General features: G+C 34.6%; 1 protein-coding gene across 1 annotated transcript in view; it reads right to left on the minus strand.

Annotated features, from left to right (window-relative positions):
- LOC129219295 (probable E3 ubiquitin-protein ligase HECTD2) overlaps positions 1-17,821 on the minus strand; it is a 122,376-nt gene that overhangs the window by 42,887 nt on the left and 61,668 nt on the right. Inside the window, exons 4-6 of the mRNA XM_054853637.1 lie at positions 17,523-17,625; positions 11,172-11,261; positions 7,079-7,143 (exon numbers count right to left, since the gene is read on the minus strand). Coding sequence (XP_054709612.1) covers positions 7,079-7,143; positions 11,172-11,261; positions 17,523-17,625 — 258 coding nt within the window. The remainder of the gene's footprint in view (positions 1-7,078; positions 7,144-11,171; positions 11,262-17,522; positions 17,626-17,821) is intronic.

A 17,821-nucleotide genomic window follows, 5' to 3' on the forward strand; every position in this document is an offset into this window, starting at 1 on the left:
GTCTAAAGGAGTTTCAAGTAAACGCATAATTAAATCATGAAATTACAAAAAGAGTGCACTCAAAAAGTTTTACGGTGATTACCTAACATGGTTGGAATTCAGGTTTTAACATTCAAATGGTAATAAACTGATAACTAAATCAAACCTTAATCAAAAACTAAGTCAGTCTTCTAGGATGGAATCAGCGTATGACGCGATGATCAGCGTAAAATAAGTGGAAATTTAGAGGCGAAAATAGCCTAAATTTCATGCTTTATTATATATACACTGGTGTGCAAAAATTAAGGACGAGACGGTTTTTTCAATATTACTTTGTACAAAAGCTTTCCAAATCAACACATTAAATACCCTAAGATCCCCAATATGTAAGGACATGTGTAATGTAAGCAACACTTACTAAAAGAGAAATCAGAGGGATAAAAAGAAGCTTTATTGAAAAAGTAGCATGGAGCGCAATGCGACTGAAGACTGAAACATCCCTGTGATGGGTGTCCAGCAAGAAACATCCGGTCTTTAGTAGGGGATATGATCTCCCTCGACTGCTAGGCAGGTTTCACAGCGTCTGCCCATGCTGAGAATGAGGGTGTCAATGAGTTGTTGAGGCATTGCTGCCCATTCGTCTTGCAGCGCCAATCGAAGCTCCCGAATCGTTACTGGTGGTAAGGTACGAGCTGCCAAGCGTCTGCCTAGAAAATCCCATACATGCTCGATGGGATTGAGATCCGGAGATCGTGCCGGCCAATCCATACGTTCAATATCCTCACTCTCTAAGAGCTGTTCGGCAGCTACTGTGCGATGACATGGTGCATTGTCGTCCATGAAACGGAACTGCGGACCCATAGCGCCTCTAAAAAGACGCACATATGGAAGAAGAATCTCGTTACAATAACGGGTCCCGTTGACTGAACCTGCGTCGAAGATGTGAAGGTCTGTACGACTACCAAGCATGATGCCTCCCCAAACGAGAACACCGCGACCTCCATACCTGTCCCTTTCAATGATGTTCGAGGGATGATTGCGACTTCCAAGCGCTCTCCAGATGAGTATGCGATGAGAATCGCTACTCAGACTGAATCTGCTCTCATCTGTAAAAAGTACTCGTCCCCCTTCATTGTCTCTCCAATTCCGGTGTTCCCGGCACCACAGAGAACGCCTTCTCCGATGGGCAGGCGTTAGAGGTACACACCGTATAGGGCGTCGTGCAAACAGACCACCGTGCAGTCTTCTGGCCACGGTAAAACGCGATATCGGTCGTCCAGTCGCCTGTGTCGTGTGTCTAGCGATTTTTCCCGCTGTCTGCCGCCTGTTTCTTCTGGCCTGTAAGACAATATACCGGTCATCTGCGGGTGTGGTTCCTCGTGGACGACCACTACTGAACCCCCGGATAGCTGTTCCTGCAGTTTGAAATTGTCTCCAAAGTCGTGAAACGATGCTGTGAGCAATTCCGAACTCTGCAGCCACACTTGTCACACTGCTGCCTTCCTCCAACTTCCCAATGATTCGACCTCGGGTAAAAGCATCCAGATGTCATCTAACAGTTTGATTATTCGCCATTTCTCGCTGAGGCAGCAACTCGGTGTGATTTTAACTGCTATACGGCGTGCAATCTCTTTGCCAGAAATACTGATCTTACACCGACAACATGCTTTATGCTACTCAAACACTCCCCCATTACGTCTGCCTGCATATCTGCGCATGTGCTACCGTACATCACCTTACTTAATCTCCTGATTGGTCTTTCTGTCCGCTCTGCCTCTTCGTTTAGCTGATATGCTAATTTTTCGACTTCGTCCTTAATTTTTGCACACCAGTGTATGTGTGTGTGCATATATATATATATATATATATATATATATATATATATATATATATATATATATATATATATATATATATATATATATATATATATATATATATTATTTCGCCTCTTGTGAAATTATCTCTCAAAACCACTGACGAAAAGTAAATATAAATCTTTTGCGCTACCGGTGACTTTTGAATTTGCTGAAAATATTTTGCACTAGTAATGATTGTTGCTCCTGTTCCAATTAACTTAGAAGAGAGAAATAAAGTTTGTCTCGTACGGAAAAAATGCAGGTTTTACAATGGTATGAAGTTAAAATGTGCAGACATTTATGTGAAAAGTTAAATAAAAAATTTAAAAATCTAATATTTGTGGACCATGTTTCGAAGTTCATCTTGCTGAGCTCACCCTACGCCCCACAAAGCACTCTTGGTCTTGTTACAACGATAGAAAACAAAATGAATAGAAACATATTTTTCGTTCTGTTAATTAGAGAGTTCAATGTGGCATGGAAAGATTTTTAAACTTTCTCTTAATGTAATGATAGTTTGCATTCATTAATAACCAACCACCAGTGCCCTGTCTTGTTCATTGTCATAAATCAGTTTCTGCATCTACAAAATTTCCACTTCGAGAAATTACTTAAATTGTAGCATGTATATTATCTCACGCTCTCTCACTTTCTTTTTTTTTATTTTTAGAATTCCAAAAGGATTTGCGAACATGAACTGACTTCAGTTCAAGATATTGCTCACTCCATTTGTACGGGTGTGACATACTGACTATATTTTAAGATATTGCCCATTACATTTGCACGGGTGTGGCATTTTTATTCACTTTATCCCCGGAATTTTTAACTGGGTTTCAATTGATATATATTCGAATATTAGGAATCATTACGCATCATAATATGAAGTATATGAAGTATCAACTTCTTCTTCTTTCTTTTTTTTTGGTTCTTGAAAGATAAAGATCTGTACGTGTTGCGGGTATGATTAAAGAGTCACACCCGCACAAATCATTATTTTTTAAATACAAGCAAACTTTTTCGAAATTAGAAACTTCAAATTATGCTACATAATAGTTCCTTATATTCGAATGTACAGGGTGTTTGAAAAGTCCTTGACACATTTTAAAAAATCATAGAAAAGCAGCGAATTGTCATATTAATATGTGGTTTGCTCCATAATGCTTCACAGGCTCATGAATTTTTTATGCCATCGGGGGGGGGGGGGGAGAAGAAAAATTTGTGTTTAAAGGTGGGGGAGAAGTGGGTACAGAGCAATATATTTTCTGCTTGGATATTTCCAGCCTGGTAAAACTTTTGAAAGGGCAGGTCGACATACTGTGAACAACATTATGGAAAAAATTTTGCTTTCAAGTATCATGATAGAAAAATAACTATGTCATTATAGTTTGAACCCATCGAAGTAAAATTATCTCTATTGTTTGTTGCACTGTTTCTAAACTGTTAGATAAGCGTTACAGACTGGTGTTATTGATCTTACATTAGCATATTAACTAACGTTCAATTTTGCAAATTAGAATGATGTTAATTTTCTTTGTCTGAGAACGGCAGCTATTGAATTTATATTTCGCAATGACAAAACAGCGAGAAACTGTTAATTTGTTGCTCACTGTTCCTATGGCAGTTTTATATTAAAAGTGGTGAAATTATGCATTGAATTACATTTAATTACAACTAGCCTGTTTATGCAAATAATAATAAAATAAGTTTTAAAGCCCTGCATCAACTAAATAAAGATGCTTGAATATTTTGACTTTTATTGCTGTTCAATATCAGATAAATATTACCATTTTGTACCTGTTCTATTTTTATTCTATTTTTTTATTGTTTCATTGCAATATGCTAAATGTAATAATATTTTTTTCGCATTTCAAAATGTCAACACGCCTAGGAAAAAAGGAAGTCAGAAAAGTTATTTTGGAGATTTTTTGAAACAAATAGGAAAGAAGCTGTTGTACTAATAATAGAAAAAATCTACAGTGGAAGCATTCCATCCTTATCTAATGTTACATCACAAGATGACACTTATGGTCATTTTACTGATTCAGTCCCGCACAAATACAGTGGTAAAAAAAATTGCATCACCCGCGAAATCCAAATATTTTTAGCACTTATAAGTAATTATGAAATATTTAACGGTTCTTGCAGCATATAACACGAATTGGCATCGGTACATGACGCAAGCTATTGCGTAAGATAGCATCATCCTTCTAACTGTATAAAAACACCAGTTGAACGTCCGACGCATTCATTTACGATCTGGACTTATGAATTGCAGTATGTCGAAATACGTTCAACTGACACCACAGTAAACGCTCAGGTGTATATTGGCATTTTGGAGGAGAAATTGCTTCCTACTATCCGGGATCACTTTACTTCAGTTCCAAGTGTCATTTTCCAGGATGATTCTGCTCCGTGCCATAGGGCAAGACTGATAAGTAACAACTTAAAAACCTTTTTCCTGCCATTAGACTTAAATTGACATGGGGTTTAGTAATTTTTTTGTCTAAACTCACACGCAGGCTCAGAAATGGAAAAATGAGCATGGGGTCAGCAGTTTGCCTTGGCCCGGAAACAGCCCCGATCTAAATTCGATCGAAAATTGTTGGAATAGAATGGGTGTAGAAGTGATGAAACATAAGCCAACATCACTTGCAAAACTCCGGGAATCAATAATTCGTGTCTGGCATCATGAACTCATTAAAGAATACATTCAATCACTCATCCGTTCAATGCTCCGTAAATGTCAAGCTGTCATTAAAGCTAGAGGCGGACCAACAAAATATTAGGTTATATGTTATAATGTTCAAACATTTCCATATTACTTTTGTTTATTTTTGAACAGAAAGAGTGTTGCAATTAAAACCTCTACTTACTTTTTCGTCGTCCACTTGGCAACGTGGATGCACTTCACATTGTACTTGTTACAGTTTTGGCCATGTATTTCCATAAATAAAGTAAACAATTATCGGATTCCTGCTGTTAAATGTTTATTTCATAAGATTTGCAGAATTTCACATACATTCATCGTTAATCGCTCGACCAAAAATTCTCATATATTCCATTGTTGTGAAAATGTGAGGGTGATGCAGTTGTTTTTACCAGCACTGTACGGTAGTAGATGTCACTACTGCATGTAAGACGACACGAAATTTACCTTGCCAAACGTGATAGCTCATACCAGAACCAGACGACAACAACTGTTCATATTTTTAAAGGAAAATTTAGATTATTTTCAAGTTCGCCAATTTAAAAATTATGTCTCACTGTTCCCACTTACCAGGGGAACAGTGATACAAAATTGCATTTCGTTTCATTTTTTTTTTCTCGTTGTTGTGAATTCGTAGTTTTTTCTAGATTCACATTTATAATACCTATCACAAAGACAAATATTGTGCTATTTGAAAGAATTTAATTTCTGTTTTTTAATGATAAAAAATGCAATTGAATTTCGTGTCTCACTGTACCCACTGATCACATAAACGCCACAGTAAGAAGAACGCAATGTTAGATGTTTAATCATTTTATTAAATAGACAGCAATACCCTTCCTTACCAGAGTGCACCGTTTGCGGCTCGAACTACACATCTAAACGGTATTTAAGTACAACCCATGTCCCCTAGAATACTTCACAGGTTCACGATTTTTTTTAAGCAATCACGAATTGCTTATTGTTTTCACTTGACCATTGAATGACGTCCTTCCTTTGATTTTATTTTTCTATGTCTGTAATGCAAACGTCTGTGTCCATGTGATTCGGAATCAAATTATTTATAAGCGACCTTCTCGACTTTACACACTCCTTTTTACGCGAAAACAGTATCCAGTGCACAGTATTCGGCCCCTGGCATTCATTTGAATTTTGACGTATTGAATTTAAATTATGGTTGCGATAAAAGTCATTAGTAGAAACAAGAAACCCAACGAGTAGGATCCTATCGCAATTCATGATTGCGAAAAACATAAGTTGAGAGAGAGAGAGAGAGTTGCTCTCTCTGTTATGCATTTTTATCTCTCTCTCTCAAGATCTCAAAAATCAAACTTTCTTCTTTTTTTTGTTATTCATTTCCGTAAAATTGTGTAGAACGAATAATTCCCAAGTAGCTTAAACTGTTCCGCAGGCCATGCTGGCTGTGACGGTTACTTTTAGAGACAATTTTTTCTTTCTTTAAGATGTCATAAAAAATTCGCGACAATTTATTGCTTCTCTATGAAATTCTAGAATGCGTCAAGGACTTTTCGCACACGCTGTATAACAATTGAAAGTGAATGTTTAAACTTTCAGGAACAAATTGCAAATATAGGGGAGGGTGGTCCAAAGCGGGTAGGTTTTCAAAGAACGCTCGAAAACTTTAGTTTTTGGATTTTTATCGCAACAATTTCGGTTTTATTTTCTAGCAGGCTTCTTGAACTTCAAAATAAAAATTGATTTTTGTATTATTTCAAGCCCAATATTTATTTATTATCAAACTTTACAAACATTTGAAACACCCGCTTTGCCCTACCAGCGAGCCCAAAATGGGTAAGATTAACTAATTGTGATTTGGTGCATTTGCCAATCAATTATGAAATTATAAATGATTAAAATAGTAGACTAGCTACCTGCCCTTATTAAAAATATATAAAAGTTGTACTTATCCAATTTCAAGTCAGCACATTTGTTTATAAAACATAAAGAAATAACTGATTAAATTAATATACTAATTAATTGCCATCCTAAAAAAAACCTTTAAAAGTTATACTTATCCTATTGAAATAGAAAATCTACGTCAGCACACGAGTCAAGAAATTATAAATAAATATGTGATTAAATCCTATTCCCACTTTGTCTGAAAGCACGTTTTTTATTTCAATAATTATAACCTTTAATTTAAAAAAGAAACAAAATAAATGACTATCGTAGTTTGTAGGTGGTTGGTGTCAGAATAACGTAATATTATTGACAATCAGAAAAATAAGCAGGTCTTCGACTAACCGCAAGTTACAAAATGTCTCATTTTGTACAATTGGATTGAGCAATATAAGTGTGGTGGTGTCTTTAAACGTTCTTGCCTCGGGTATTTTGAGTACTTTTGTTAAAGCTCAAAAAATAGAAATCTTAAATTCGTTTTGTACGTTTAAAATCCTAAATAATGTAGTAACTTCAATTCAACAGTGCTTTTTCTAGCATGTGCAAGAAACGTATTAGGTTCCTATTTCCAATTTTCATCACAAAGTAACAATTATTTCTGAAATCTCATTACCTGATATTAGTAGCAAGAACAGCTCCAATTGTGGCTTTTAGCGCTGCTTTGCTGACGTAAGAAGGCTGCATGAGAGGAAAAAGAATGTTCTATGTAAGAAGGATTTCAGATTTTACAGTCTTGATATTAAATAAAATTTTTACTGCAGTAGAACAATAGAAATCCGAATGTTAAAAATCCGAACGTCTCCAATAAAACTTCAATATGCTGCTAGACAATTGCTGAGGAACAGATACATTTCGTGAAATAAATAAAAACATACAATGATAAAAGAAATGATACTAAGTGCATTTGTAATAGAGATGGAATATGAATATTTACCATTTTTGAAGTAAATGAAAGACTTGGCAGGTTGAAAGAAAATTTTAAAGTTCTCTCATCAGAAAATAAGTGAATTTTTTAAATTGAGTTACAGTCAGTTTTTCAAGAAAAAAATGAATTCAACTTTCTTTGTGTGAAGTCGGTGTAGTTTTCAAAAGTTGATTCAACTCTCTTTGTTCAATTACTGTAATGCATACAGTACTGTAAATATTTTCCATTTTTCCTTTACGTTCAGTAAACAATGAGAGTTAATTTTTGTTAAAAAATGTTATTTCATACTATAGCGTTATTTATTGTACGACTATATTATGGAGGGGAAATTGGGCAAATGGACATCGTTAAGATGGCTGAGTTTTTTAAAATAAACGAATTGGAAATTTGTTTTGAACATTATAGTGCATAAAGAAAACACATAGTATTTTATTATTAAATTTGCATTGAAGCATTATTTTTTACTTTTTTCGGTAAATTTTTGCCTTAAAAAAAGGAAACTGTTTACTTTTATTTTCATGGGGGAGAATGAAAAACAAAATATTTTTCTAATGAAATACTTTCTATTCGATTATAAAATATATTTTGGATCAAATAAATGACTTAATAAAAGAATGAATCAATGAAAAGGAAATGGAACAATATACGAATAAATAAATAAGTTAATACATGAGGAAAAGTAAATGACTGAATAAAATATTGAATGAATAAGAAAATAAGTAAATAAATCAATAAATAAGAGAATTATTAAATGAAGGAATGGTAATGAAATTCTTAATAAATGAGTACGTGAGTAATTTGATAAAAGATTGGATAAGTAAATGACATGAACTATTTTGCATTGCCCCGCATATACTTGACTAACTGTACAAAGCATTAAAAATATAAATAAGCTTAATATTAAACACATAACTATTGTACTGAATATTATTAGGCCTCAATTAATTATTGAAACGTTAATAACAAGAACTTTATCATTTAATAATAACAAAAATAATTTTTGACTTACAAATTTTTCCAATATGAGTATCAATATTTTAGAACTGCCTGTATTAACAAATGCTTTAATCTTCGGAGATATTTTTTTACTGACTGAAACAGACTACATTTGGTACCACACAGTTAATATATTACCAGATAGGCGGCGCTAAACGCAAGGTAAATATTTCACCATTTCACTTTACCCCACATTCCCCTACATATGTTGGAAACCAACTCCGAAATCGGACAATGTGAGAAAATGAGATGATGTGTGCATCACATGACTTCCTTTTACGTCAATTTAATGATAATAGTAGTGCCTTGGAGTAAGCAAAGAAACACTTTAAATATTTCTGCTCCAAGTTTGTTGCGAAATGAAGCGAAAATCTGTACACACACACACACACACACACACATATATATATATATATATATATATATATATATATATATATATATATATATATATATATATATGTATGTATACAGATTAATTTTCCCAATATTGGACATTTTAATGTGATTCAATGGTTAACTCTCTAAATAGCACCAATAGTGGCCAAAAAAAAAAAAACCGCCAAACTTTTTGTCGCCAAGTTGGCGAAAAAACTTGACGACCAAAATTTTGGTGATATGTCGCCAAGTGTTTGCCACATTATAACACCACTTGAGTTTGTATTGATATTAACATTGATTTCCCCCCAAAAAAGATGCAAAAGACCCCCTTAGGAACATTCGAATGCAACCAAGAAGGGAGGTGCACAACTAGACCCCACTAGGAGTCTACGTACTAAATTTCAACTTTCTAGGATATACCGTTTTTGAGTTATGCGAGATACATACGCACATGCATACGTACATACAGACGTCACGAGAAAACTCGTTGTAATTAATTCTAGGATCGTCAAAATGAATATTTCGGGTGTCTATACGTTCTTAGACATATATCCACGTGTGGTCGGGTTGAAAAAAAAAAAAAACTCAACATTCATTCAGGGGCAAGCAAAATGGAAATTAAGGATTATTTTTGGGTCAAAAGTTTTTCGTGAATACAATACTTCATTTACTTCGTAAAAGGAAGTAAAAATGCTCACAACACAAATGGATCACTGTCAAGTTCTCTAAATCGGAAATTATATATTATTTCGGAGTTGGTGCACTTGAATGTGATCAATTCGCGATAAGGCAACTCAGTAGGTCAAGTCCAATCTCACTCTTGAGCAAAACACCTCCACATTGATAAAAGAGCTAGATAATATTCAAAAACAATCATTTTTAGTTTTGATTGTTTGACTAAGTAAAATTAAATAAAAATCGATATGTATCGAATTTAACAACCTTACAGATAAAAAAGCACATAAATAGCGAAAATTTAGAAACACAGTAAAATATTAAATGATGATAAAACAATTATGAAAAAAAGCACTGTTACTGCGGACATAAGTATGATGGTATTATTGAGGGACACAGAGAGCCAAATGGTTCTCTTAAAGGGGTACAACTGGTGCTACACCGTTTTTCCCTAAAAAATGCCATACACAACCCGCAGTTGTGTAATTACTACCATATAATTATTTTAGTCGTCTGTAGTCGTCAGAGAAGAGGAGCTGGAGCTGCTTGTTTTTTTTTTTTTTTTTTTTTTTAATCCTTACTGCTTTTCACTTCCGCAATTAACTCTTCATATTTTTCGAACATGATAACATAACTGTTCCCCGAATTTTCTGAAAACTACCTAAAGATTCGATAAATTTATCCCTTTCTTCATTTGCACGCGTAGTCGTGGCCGATTTAACACCGTCAACAGCAGAGGACATCATCCCTTGTAAATACGACTGCCCAAAGAGACTTAGGAATCGAGTAGACCATCCTTCAGATGTGTAATCGGCCATGCATCACTACGAATTTCTCGGATTTCGAATTGATCAAATTCAAGTGCACAAACTCTAAAATAATGCAACATTTTGGACTTTTTTGCCCATTTACCAGTGATATACTATCTGTGTTACACGAGAAAAGCTCCCGCCGTCAAGTCTGAGCCCGTCTACTGCCATAGAAACGGACTTCGTTCATTTTCTGCAAAGGTTAGCAGGAAGGCTTTTTGGCACCAATGCGCCACTCGTCTGCTCGCCTTTGTGCAGTCGTACGGGTTTTTTAACATTACGCTTCCCTTGGAAAACTGAGACGCACCTCGTTGCTATAGAAGTAGAGAGACGCAGACATTTCGGCGGTGGCTTTTCTCGTGATGGTCGGACAGTATTCGAGTAGTGAACATTCTTTTCGGACATCGTCGATTTCGGAATTGGGATCCAACACATACATATCGTACAGCCACTTTATGCATTTAATCCAAACTACCTATGTTCCGAATTAGTTTGGATTTTTGACTTTCTACTGTGCACTCTCTATTCAAAATTATGTAAAAGTAAATTAAAACATAGTATTTTGTAATTTCAACTGGAAAAAGCTTTGAGCTTATTATTTAATATAGAACTGTGAAGTATAGAAAAATCCACAGAAAAATGATTGAGACATGTTTTAGCGTTTCTCACTCAAATAATCATTAATATGTAAGTTATTTGGACTTGCGAATTATTCGTAAGAAAATATTTGTTATCGTATAATAATATCGTCTTGCGACTAGCCACACCAATGGAGCCTATAAAAAAATATTACAATGCTCTTTGAAATTCGAAATTTAGTTTAATTTATGCCTCAAGTGCCATTATTTCTCTTTGTTCTCATTTACCTAGCAATTTTTTTCATCAAACTAGTTTTATCATTAGAATTAAAACATACATACCACTTCATTGAAACTGTCGTATGTTTCGTATAGCAAGTCTGTCCTTAGTTCAGCATCATCAGCTTTTGCTCCTTCAGACTCTGGGTTGATCTGAAGACACGAAAAAAGGAAAAACTGGTCAAAGAGTACATTAGTTATACTTTTTTTAAATATCAATGAGCGAATTGTATGTATGTTTCACTTATGAATGATTACTGTATCCTGTATCAAATCATACACGTTATTCCTCAAAGACGTTTTCTATGGGAACACCATAACTTCCTTCATTCTTCATCAAACGTCAAAAGAAAGGTATCTTTTTAAAGATTTTTTTCCCCGCTTTCGATGAAAAATCAAACAAACAGCTCACATTTTGCCTGTTTAGAAAAATTATGCTTTAAAAAGGGTGAAGGATTCCTTTGATTAAGTTGTAAACTTCCGCTTGCGTAGTTAAAAGGGAGAGCCGGATATCTCAGTTGGTAGGGCGTTTGTCTTTCCACGAATGGTCCAGGTTTCGTGTTCCCGTTCGTGTGGTTTGGCTTTCTAGCATTTTGAAAGAAAGCATTTTGCGTATATCTAAAGCGTGAACAAGCAAGCACTTTGTGTATTATGCATTTTTAAGTCATTATCTCCCTTAGTTTACGATTTTTTGAGTCCGGTAATTTTCAAACTGGCGACTACGTCAATTTCTACATATGGTGTTTTTACATGTGATATTTTACAGCAGGACAGCAAATTTCAAGCGCAAATACTTCGCACAGAGAAGCTTTTTTTTTTTTTTCTTTTTTAATTTCAGGTTAGAAAAAAACGAGCTGATGTGTGCATCACATGACTTCCTTTTACTCCAATTTAATGTCATTTCCACATTATTGGCAAATTTGATGTGATTCAATTGTTTACTCTCTAAATATCAACAACAGTGGTCAAATTGAAGTCAAATTATAAAAAAAAAAAAAAAAAATCTTGGCGACCAAAAGACTGGAGATATATCGCCAAGTGTCCGACAAATAAAAACCACTTGGGTTTACATAGAAATTAACTACGATTTCCTCCCAAAAAGTAGCAAAAGACCCCTTAGGAACATCCGAATGTAACCAAAAAAGAAGGTGTACAACTACCCACTAGGAATCTACGTACCAAATTTCAACGTTCTAGGACATACAGTTTTTGAGTTATGCGAGATACATACACACATACGCACTTACTCACATACATACGTACATACGGGCGTCAAGAGAAAATTTTTTGTAATTAACTCTGGGTGAGAAAAATGGAAATTAAGGCTGATTCTTGAGTGAAATATTTTTCGCGAATACAATACTTCCTTTTTTGTAAAAGGAAGTAAAAAGAGCATGGAAAGAAAAACGTAGTGTCATTCAATACAGATAACGAAAACTTTGTTTAAAATATTTGTTAATATCTTAGCACTTGGAATTTACTGTCAAGTAACGCTTTTTGTTACATTGATCTTCCACAACTCATACACTGCAACTATTTAACAGTTTTTAAAATGGAAAATCATGTTTGCCTTGTTTTTGCGCGTTCGGTATAGTGTGTAATCGTTTCATCTTTTAGTTATTAAAGCAAGATATTGAACTCGCCCTTCCAACTATGTTGCGAAAATTAAAAATTGAAAGAGTTTTAACTAACTAATATCATAAATAGGGGTTAGAATTATTTAATTGATTTTTCGTACGTACATTTACATTTGAAAGTAAACATTTGCATATTCTTTCTTATATACTTAAAGTGATAGGTATCACTGTAAACAAAAAACTGAAATTCCGAGTTATGCAAATGTTTTGTACTTATAAGGTAAGGAAACTAGGTGTTTTCTTTTCCTTAGAAGATTATGCAGTTAAGTTTGAGAGCTACAAAGCTCGTAGCCATGATATGTATGTTATTGTACATGATAGCATACTAAATAAAAGATTTGCTTTTAAATAAATGTCTCCTGATCTCAACAGACGGAAATTGTTATTTAGTTCTCATGGTGGATGTAAGTTATAAACGCTATTAGCGGAAATATATTCAACAATAGGTAAATAGATTGATAGATAGGTAGGTAGGTGTAGATAGATGGGGAGGTAGGCAGGTAAATAGATAGGAAGGTAGGTAAGTGGACAGATAGGTAGGTAAGTAGGTGGATGGATAGGTAGGTAGGTAAATAGATATCATACTCGGAGGTTCACTCGCTTTAGAAAATTTGAAATTTATAAATGTTTAAAATAACACAGCATTTTCAAAGAAAAAATAAAACTGCCAATTTAAAGTTGTTTATCGTTTTTATTCTGCTTTTAAATCTTATGGCTACAGTGCCGCTTCCTCCCCGCAAGTAAATTACGGCAGCACTAGTGCCTGGCGCGAAGTTTCCTGCTATCTCCTTAGAACAACGAAAGTTTCACACGTAGAAATGTATTAAATATGTGGTAAAAATTGTATGAGATAAGGATCAAAATAAAAAAGAATGATGTCTAAATATGAAATATTTTTTTAAATAAAATGTTTTTATAAGTACAAAACTTAATTAACGCTATATAGTGTTACATTCAATTTTGTAATAGGACAATTAAACGTTTCTTAACCATCTCTTGCAGAGCTTTCAGAGCTTGGGTTTTCCCCGAAAATCTTGGAATTTTATTTGAAATTCTTTGGTTTTGAGCTTTATAAATGATAACGATACATTTATTAAATATTTTAACGATAAAACGTAAGATTTTCACTAAAATATTACTTTTAGGCTAAACAACCTAGAATACTCTAAAAACAACAATTTCAAAAATGACGAAAAAGTTGTCAAATTTGAACACATTGCGAGTCAAAATGGCTCCGACTACGTGGTACTCAAATTTGAAACATTCAAGTACTCAAATCAACAAGTGTGTTCATTTTTGAGGTATTTGTCCTCATTTTTGAATATGTAATAATTTTAAAATGGACAGTATTCACATGACGTAACTGCGGGTAAAAACCCCTCACTGCAGTGCATTGTGGGAACTGTAGCAGACGAAAATCCGGCACTACAGCGTATAATAACACTCGCTTTTGTGTGGCTTATAAACTTTTCTATTTAAAAATGGGAGGTTTTTTTACGTTTTTAACTAAGAAACGTTGTAAAAGAATGATGAACGATTCATTTGATACGAAATACTCTCTTTATTATCGTATTTTCATGGGTCTCTTTGGTTTCTTATCAGAAACATGGTGAAAACTCGAATTCTCTTTTTATTTTCCCTGTTTCTTGGCATTTTCCATGCATTCGTAAGTCTTTTTAAGCCCTTAACATGTTCATTATGCGCATGAAGTCCAGTAATCCTTAAATAAAACGAGTTTATTTAGCACTACTGACACTACGTAATTGGTCAAAATACCCGCAGACGGACAGCTGATGGGACCGTTGCCAAACCGTGAATAAGGTCCATTGAGCATTATATACTCATTTTTGAGTATAAAATAATTTAGCGCAAAATTTTAAAATATGGGTACTCATATTTGAAACAGTAGGTTTCAAGGAAATTTGAAAGCATGAATGTACTCAATTTTGAAAACTTCATTTTTCTCAGTGAGTATAGTTTTCTTTCATGCACAAATTATGACTGTATAAAAAATTGCATCGAGAAGAAACAAGAAGAAAAATTATATCTTCTCCGCTCTAGCTTTGGGTGTCATTTCCCTGTACCATCTGTATGATTGCATCAAAACATTCTTTTTTTTCAGCAGACGATTTTTATTTAAAAAATTAAAAAATTCATTAAATTGTTCCAAAGAAATAATTATTGAAAGATTTATGATTTTTATGAAATTTTAGAATTTATGATCTACTGTTTATTTTACTGTATCTTTTATAAGATTAATAATAGAGTTACTACAGTAGCTGGAGTAACAATAAAAAGAGAATATATGTAGTGTATAGAATTATTAGTTGCATTGTATTGGGTTTTCTGATAATTTTATAAGCCCAATCTAAGATTTTTCTTGTCACCACTAAAAAGCCAGGTGGGTCGAGTTTTTTCAGAAAATCCCCTGGGTTTGACAAGCCCTGGCATACACGCTTTACCTCCCTCTCTCTGAGAAATTCGAAATGATGGGCATGAACCCATTACAGTTGAAAGCCATTTTATTTGCGATGAAAAGCCGCATAAGTTATCGTCCTGGAAAGCGTAACAAGAAAAGAACATTTATCATAAATCATATCAAATGTTTTGTCTAAGAAATTAGCAAACCTTATTAGGCGATTGAACTATGAGTAAGATCGATATTGATAAATATGGCCGTTGTATGTTGCGTCTCATCAAGTTGTGTATTAGTAACAACAGCGTTGATGTGTCTTTCGTATTGCCGAAAACTGCTCGGTGGGAAAATAATGAATCAATGACATTGAAAACAAGCGTTGATATTTAAAAGGAAGACTACACACAGAACAGTGCATTGATCGCGTAAGCTGTGCTTTTAAAAATCATGCCTGGAAGAATAAAGGAGATGTGAAATTCATGGTAGAGCAATTCATTGATCTGCCTTCTGGATAGGTTTTCTTTGAAAGCAGAAAGAATAATTTTTCATTCATATTGTATAATGTGCAGTTTCTTACTTTTAGCCTTTTCGATGGACGGGCAAAGATGAGAGAGCATCTTAAAAGCTAAGCATCTTTGCATCCGTCCTTAAAAGCTAAGCAACCTCCTTAAAACATTTCAAGTAAAAACACACACACTGTGAAAAAATTCCGAAACATTACTGGGTATTTCCGTTTTACGTTTCGGGAATTCAATGGTTTTTATCCACTTCCTGGAAAAATCAAGTATCATTGTCAAAAAGTTTCCTGAATTGCTACAAGTTGCACGAATGCAGACTTTTCACTGTTGTGAAAAATATTTTTAGCTCCCAGTTTAAATATTAACTGAACGTATTTATAAAGTGAGTCGTCTTCAAATCAATTACGGTCCGTCCATGCTAAATAAGTTCCCAACGGGAGCAAATAAGCATGGACTACGCAGCTTTGCAAGAATTGCAGGTGAGAACAAAATTACCGCTACTTATTTGCAATTTTGGCTTAGCTTTGGCCATATTTGCAGTAATGCTCTTGGAACTTCCTTGATGCATCGGGAAGATGCCAAGCTGTTACATTATACTTTCCTAAGTTTACTCTAATTTTCCAAAGACGCGACTGGCAATTAACGGGACGTTTTCTGAATTTTTCAGGAAGATTCCAGGATAATATCAGGCAGGTTCCAGGATAATATAAGGAAGGTTACTGAATTTTAACGGAAAACGTTCCTGGAATTTGCAAGATATGTTACTGGCAGAAATTGGGCACATCAGCTGCCCATTATTTTCCAGGAACGTTTCTGAATCGTTTTTACAGTGCACGAAACTAATAATGATGAGGGATTCAGTCTGAAGTGAATGCGTAGTCATCAAAAGGACAGAAACAAACACATAGTAATTTAGTATAAGAAATACTAGATCACGTGATCAAAGCCTTACAGCTTTCACCATTCGGTTGTGGCAAAAAAGAGCTGGGGGAGTGCTGAGCATAATCAAGATCGCGGTAATCGAATGCTTCTCATAATCGAGTGATTGACAATCGAGATCTTTCGAAATCGAGAACTAGAGCGATTGATAATCGAGATCTTTTGAATCGAGATCTCAAGTGATTGACTTCTGGATTATTTTGAATTGAGATCTTGGGGTGTGATAATCGAGAACTCAGGTGTGAAAATCGAGAACTCGAGTTGTGATAGTCGAGAACTCGAGTTGTGCTAATCAAGAGCTCCAGATACCATAATCGAGAACTCGTGACAATCGAGTTTTCGAATGATCTTGAATAATCGAGTGATTTTATTCTGAGAACGCGATTATGTTCATCACTAGCTGAATGTCACAAATGATGTCACTCGTTGAGGGGGGGACTCGTGAAGCTGTAGCAGTTTGTGACCAGGGAGAAGAAGGGGAAAGAAGAAGTACGACATCACATTTTTTTTAAAGATTATGTTTAAGAAAAACAGCGTGACATATGTGACAAAAGTTTAGGGAGTGCTAAGGTGAAGTGTGTCACTTTGTGAAAGGGAGAGGGGGCAAAAATGTTGAAAGAAAGTGACATCCTTTTCGGACAGCCCCTTATTTCTATGTCACCGACTGTGCACATATAAGATGTCCAGTTCTTAAAAAAGATCTACGGCTGTAGTCAAGTAGCAATCAAAAGTAAGTTTTGTGCTTCTTCTGGGGGTTGCTCCATTCGACATTGCTCCTACATAAGCAGTTTTTTTAATTTCGTCAATTTAAGGTGGTTATTATCTATTTTGAATATAAGACCAGTGCGGTAGCGTTGATTATTAATTTGGTTGAATGGGCTAACTGCTTCATTAGTAAACCTACCTTAAATGTGGCACATATATCCAGGAGGGATCCAAATGTCGTTTCGTAGTATTCTTGTAGCCTGCTGTAATCTCCTGTAACTTTCGCTTCTTCTATATCTTCCCTAATTTAATAGATAACACACACACAATGCTTTAATCGCACAGTAAAAATTTCCTTACTTATCACAAATAAAACAGAGAAAAAATTAAAAGTTGTTAGAGAAACTACTGAAAAATGCAAAACTAATGTAGTGAAATATTTTAAGATACGTATAGGGGAAGTAGTGGCACATGTGCAGCAACTGTTTGGGATTAGAT

This window comes from Uloborus diversus, chromosome 3 (genome assembly GCF_026930045.1).
Source record: "Uloborus diversus isolate 005 chromosome 3, Udiv.v.3.1, whole genome shotgun sequence".
Classification (NCBI taxonomy): domain Eukaryota; kingdom Metazoa; phylum Arthropoda; class Arachnida; order Araneae; family Uloboridae; genus Uloborus; species Uloborus diversus.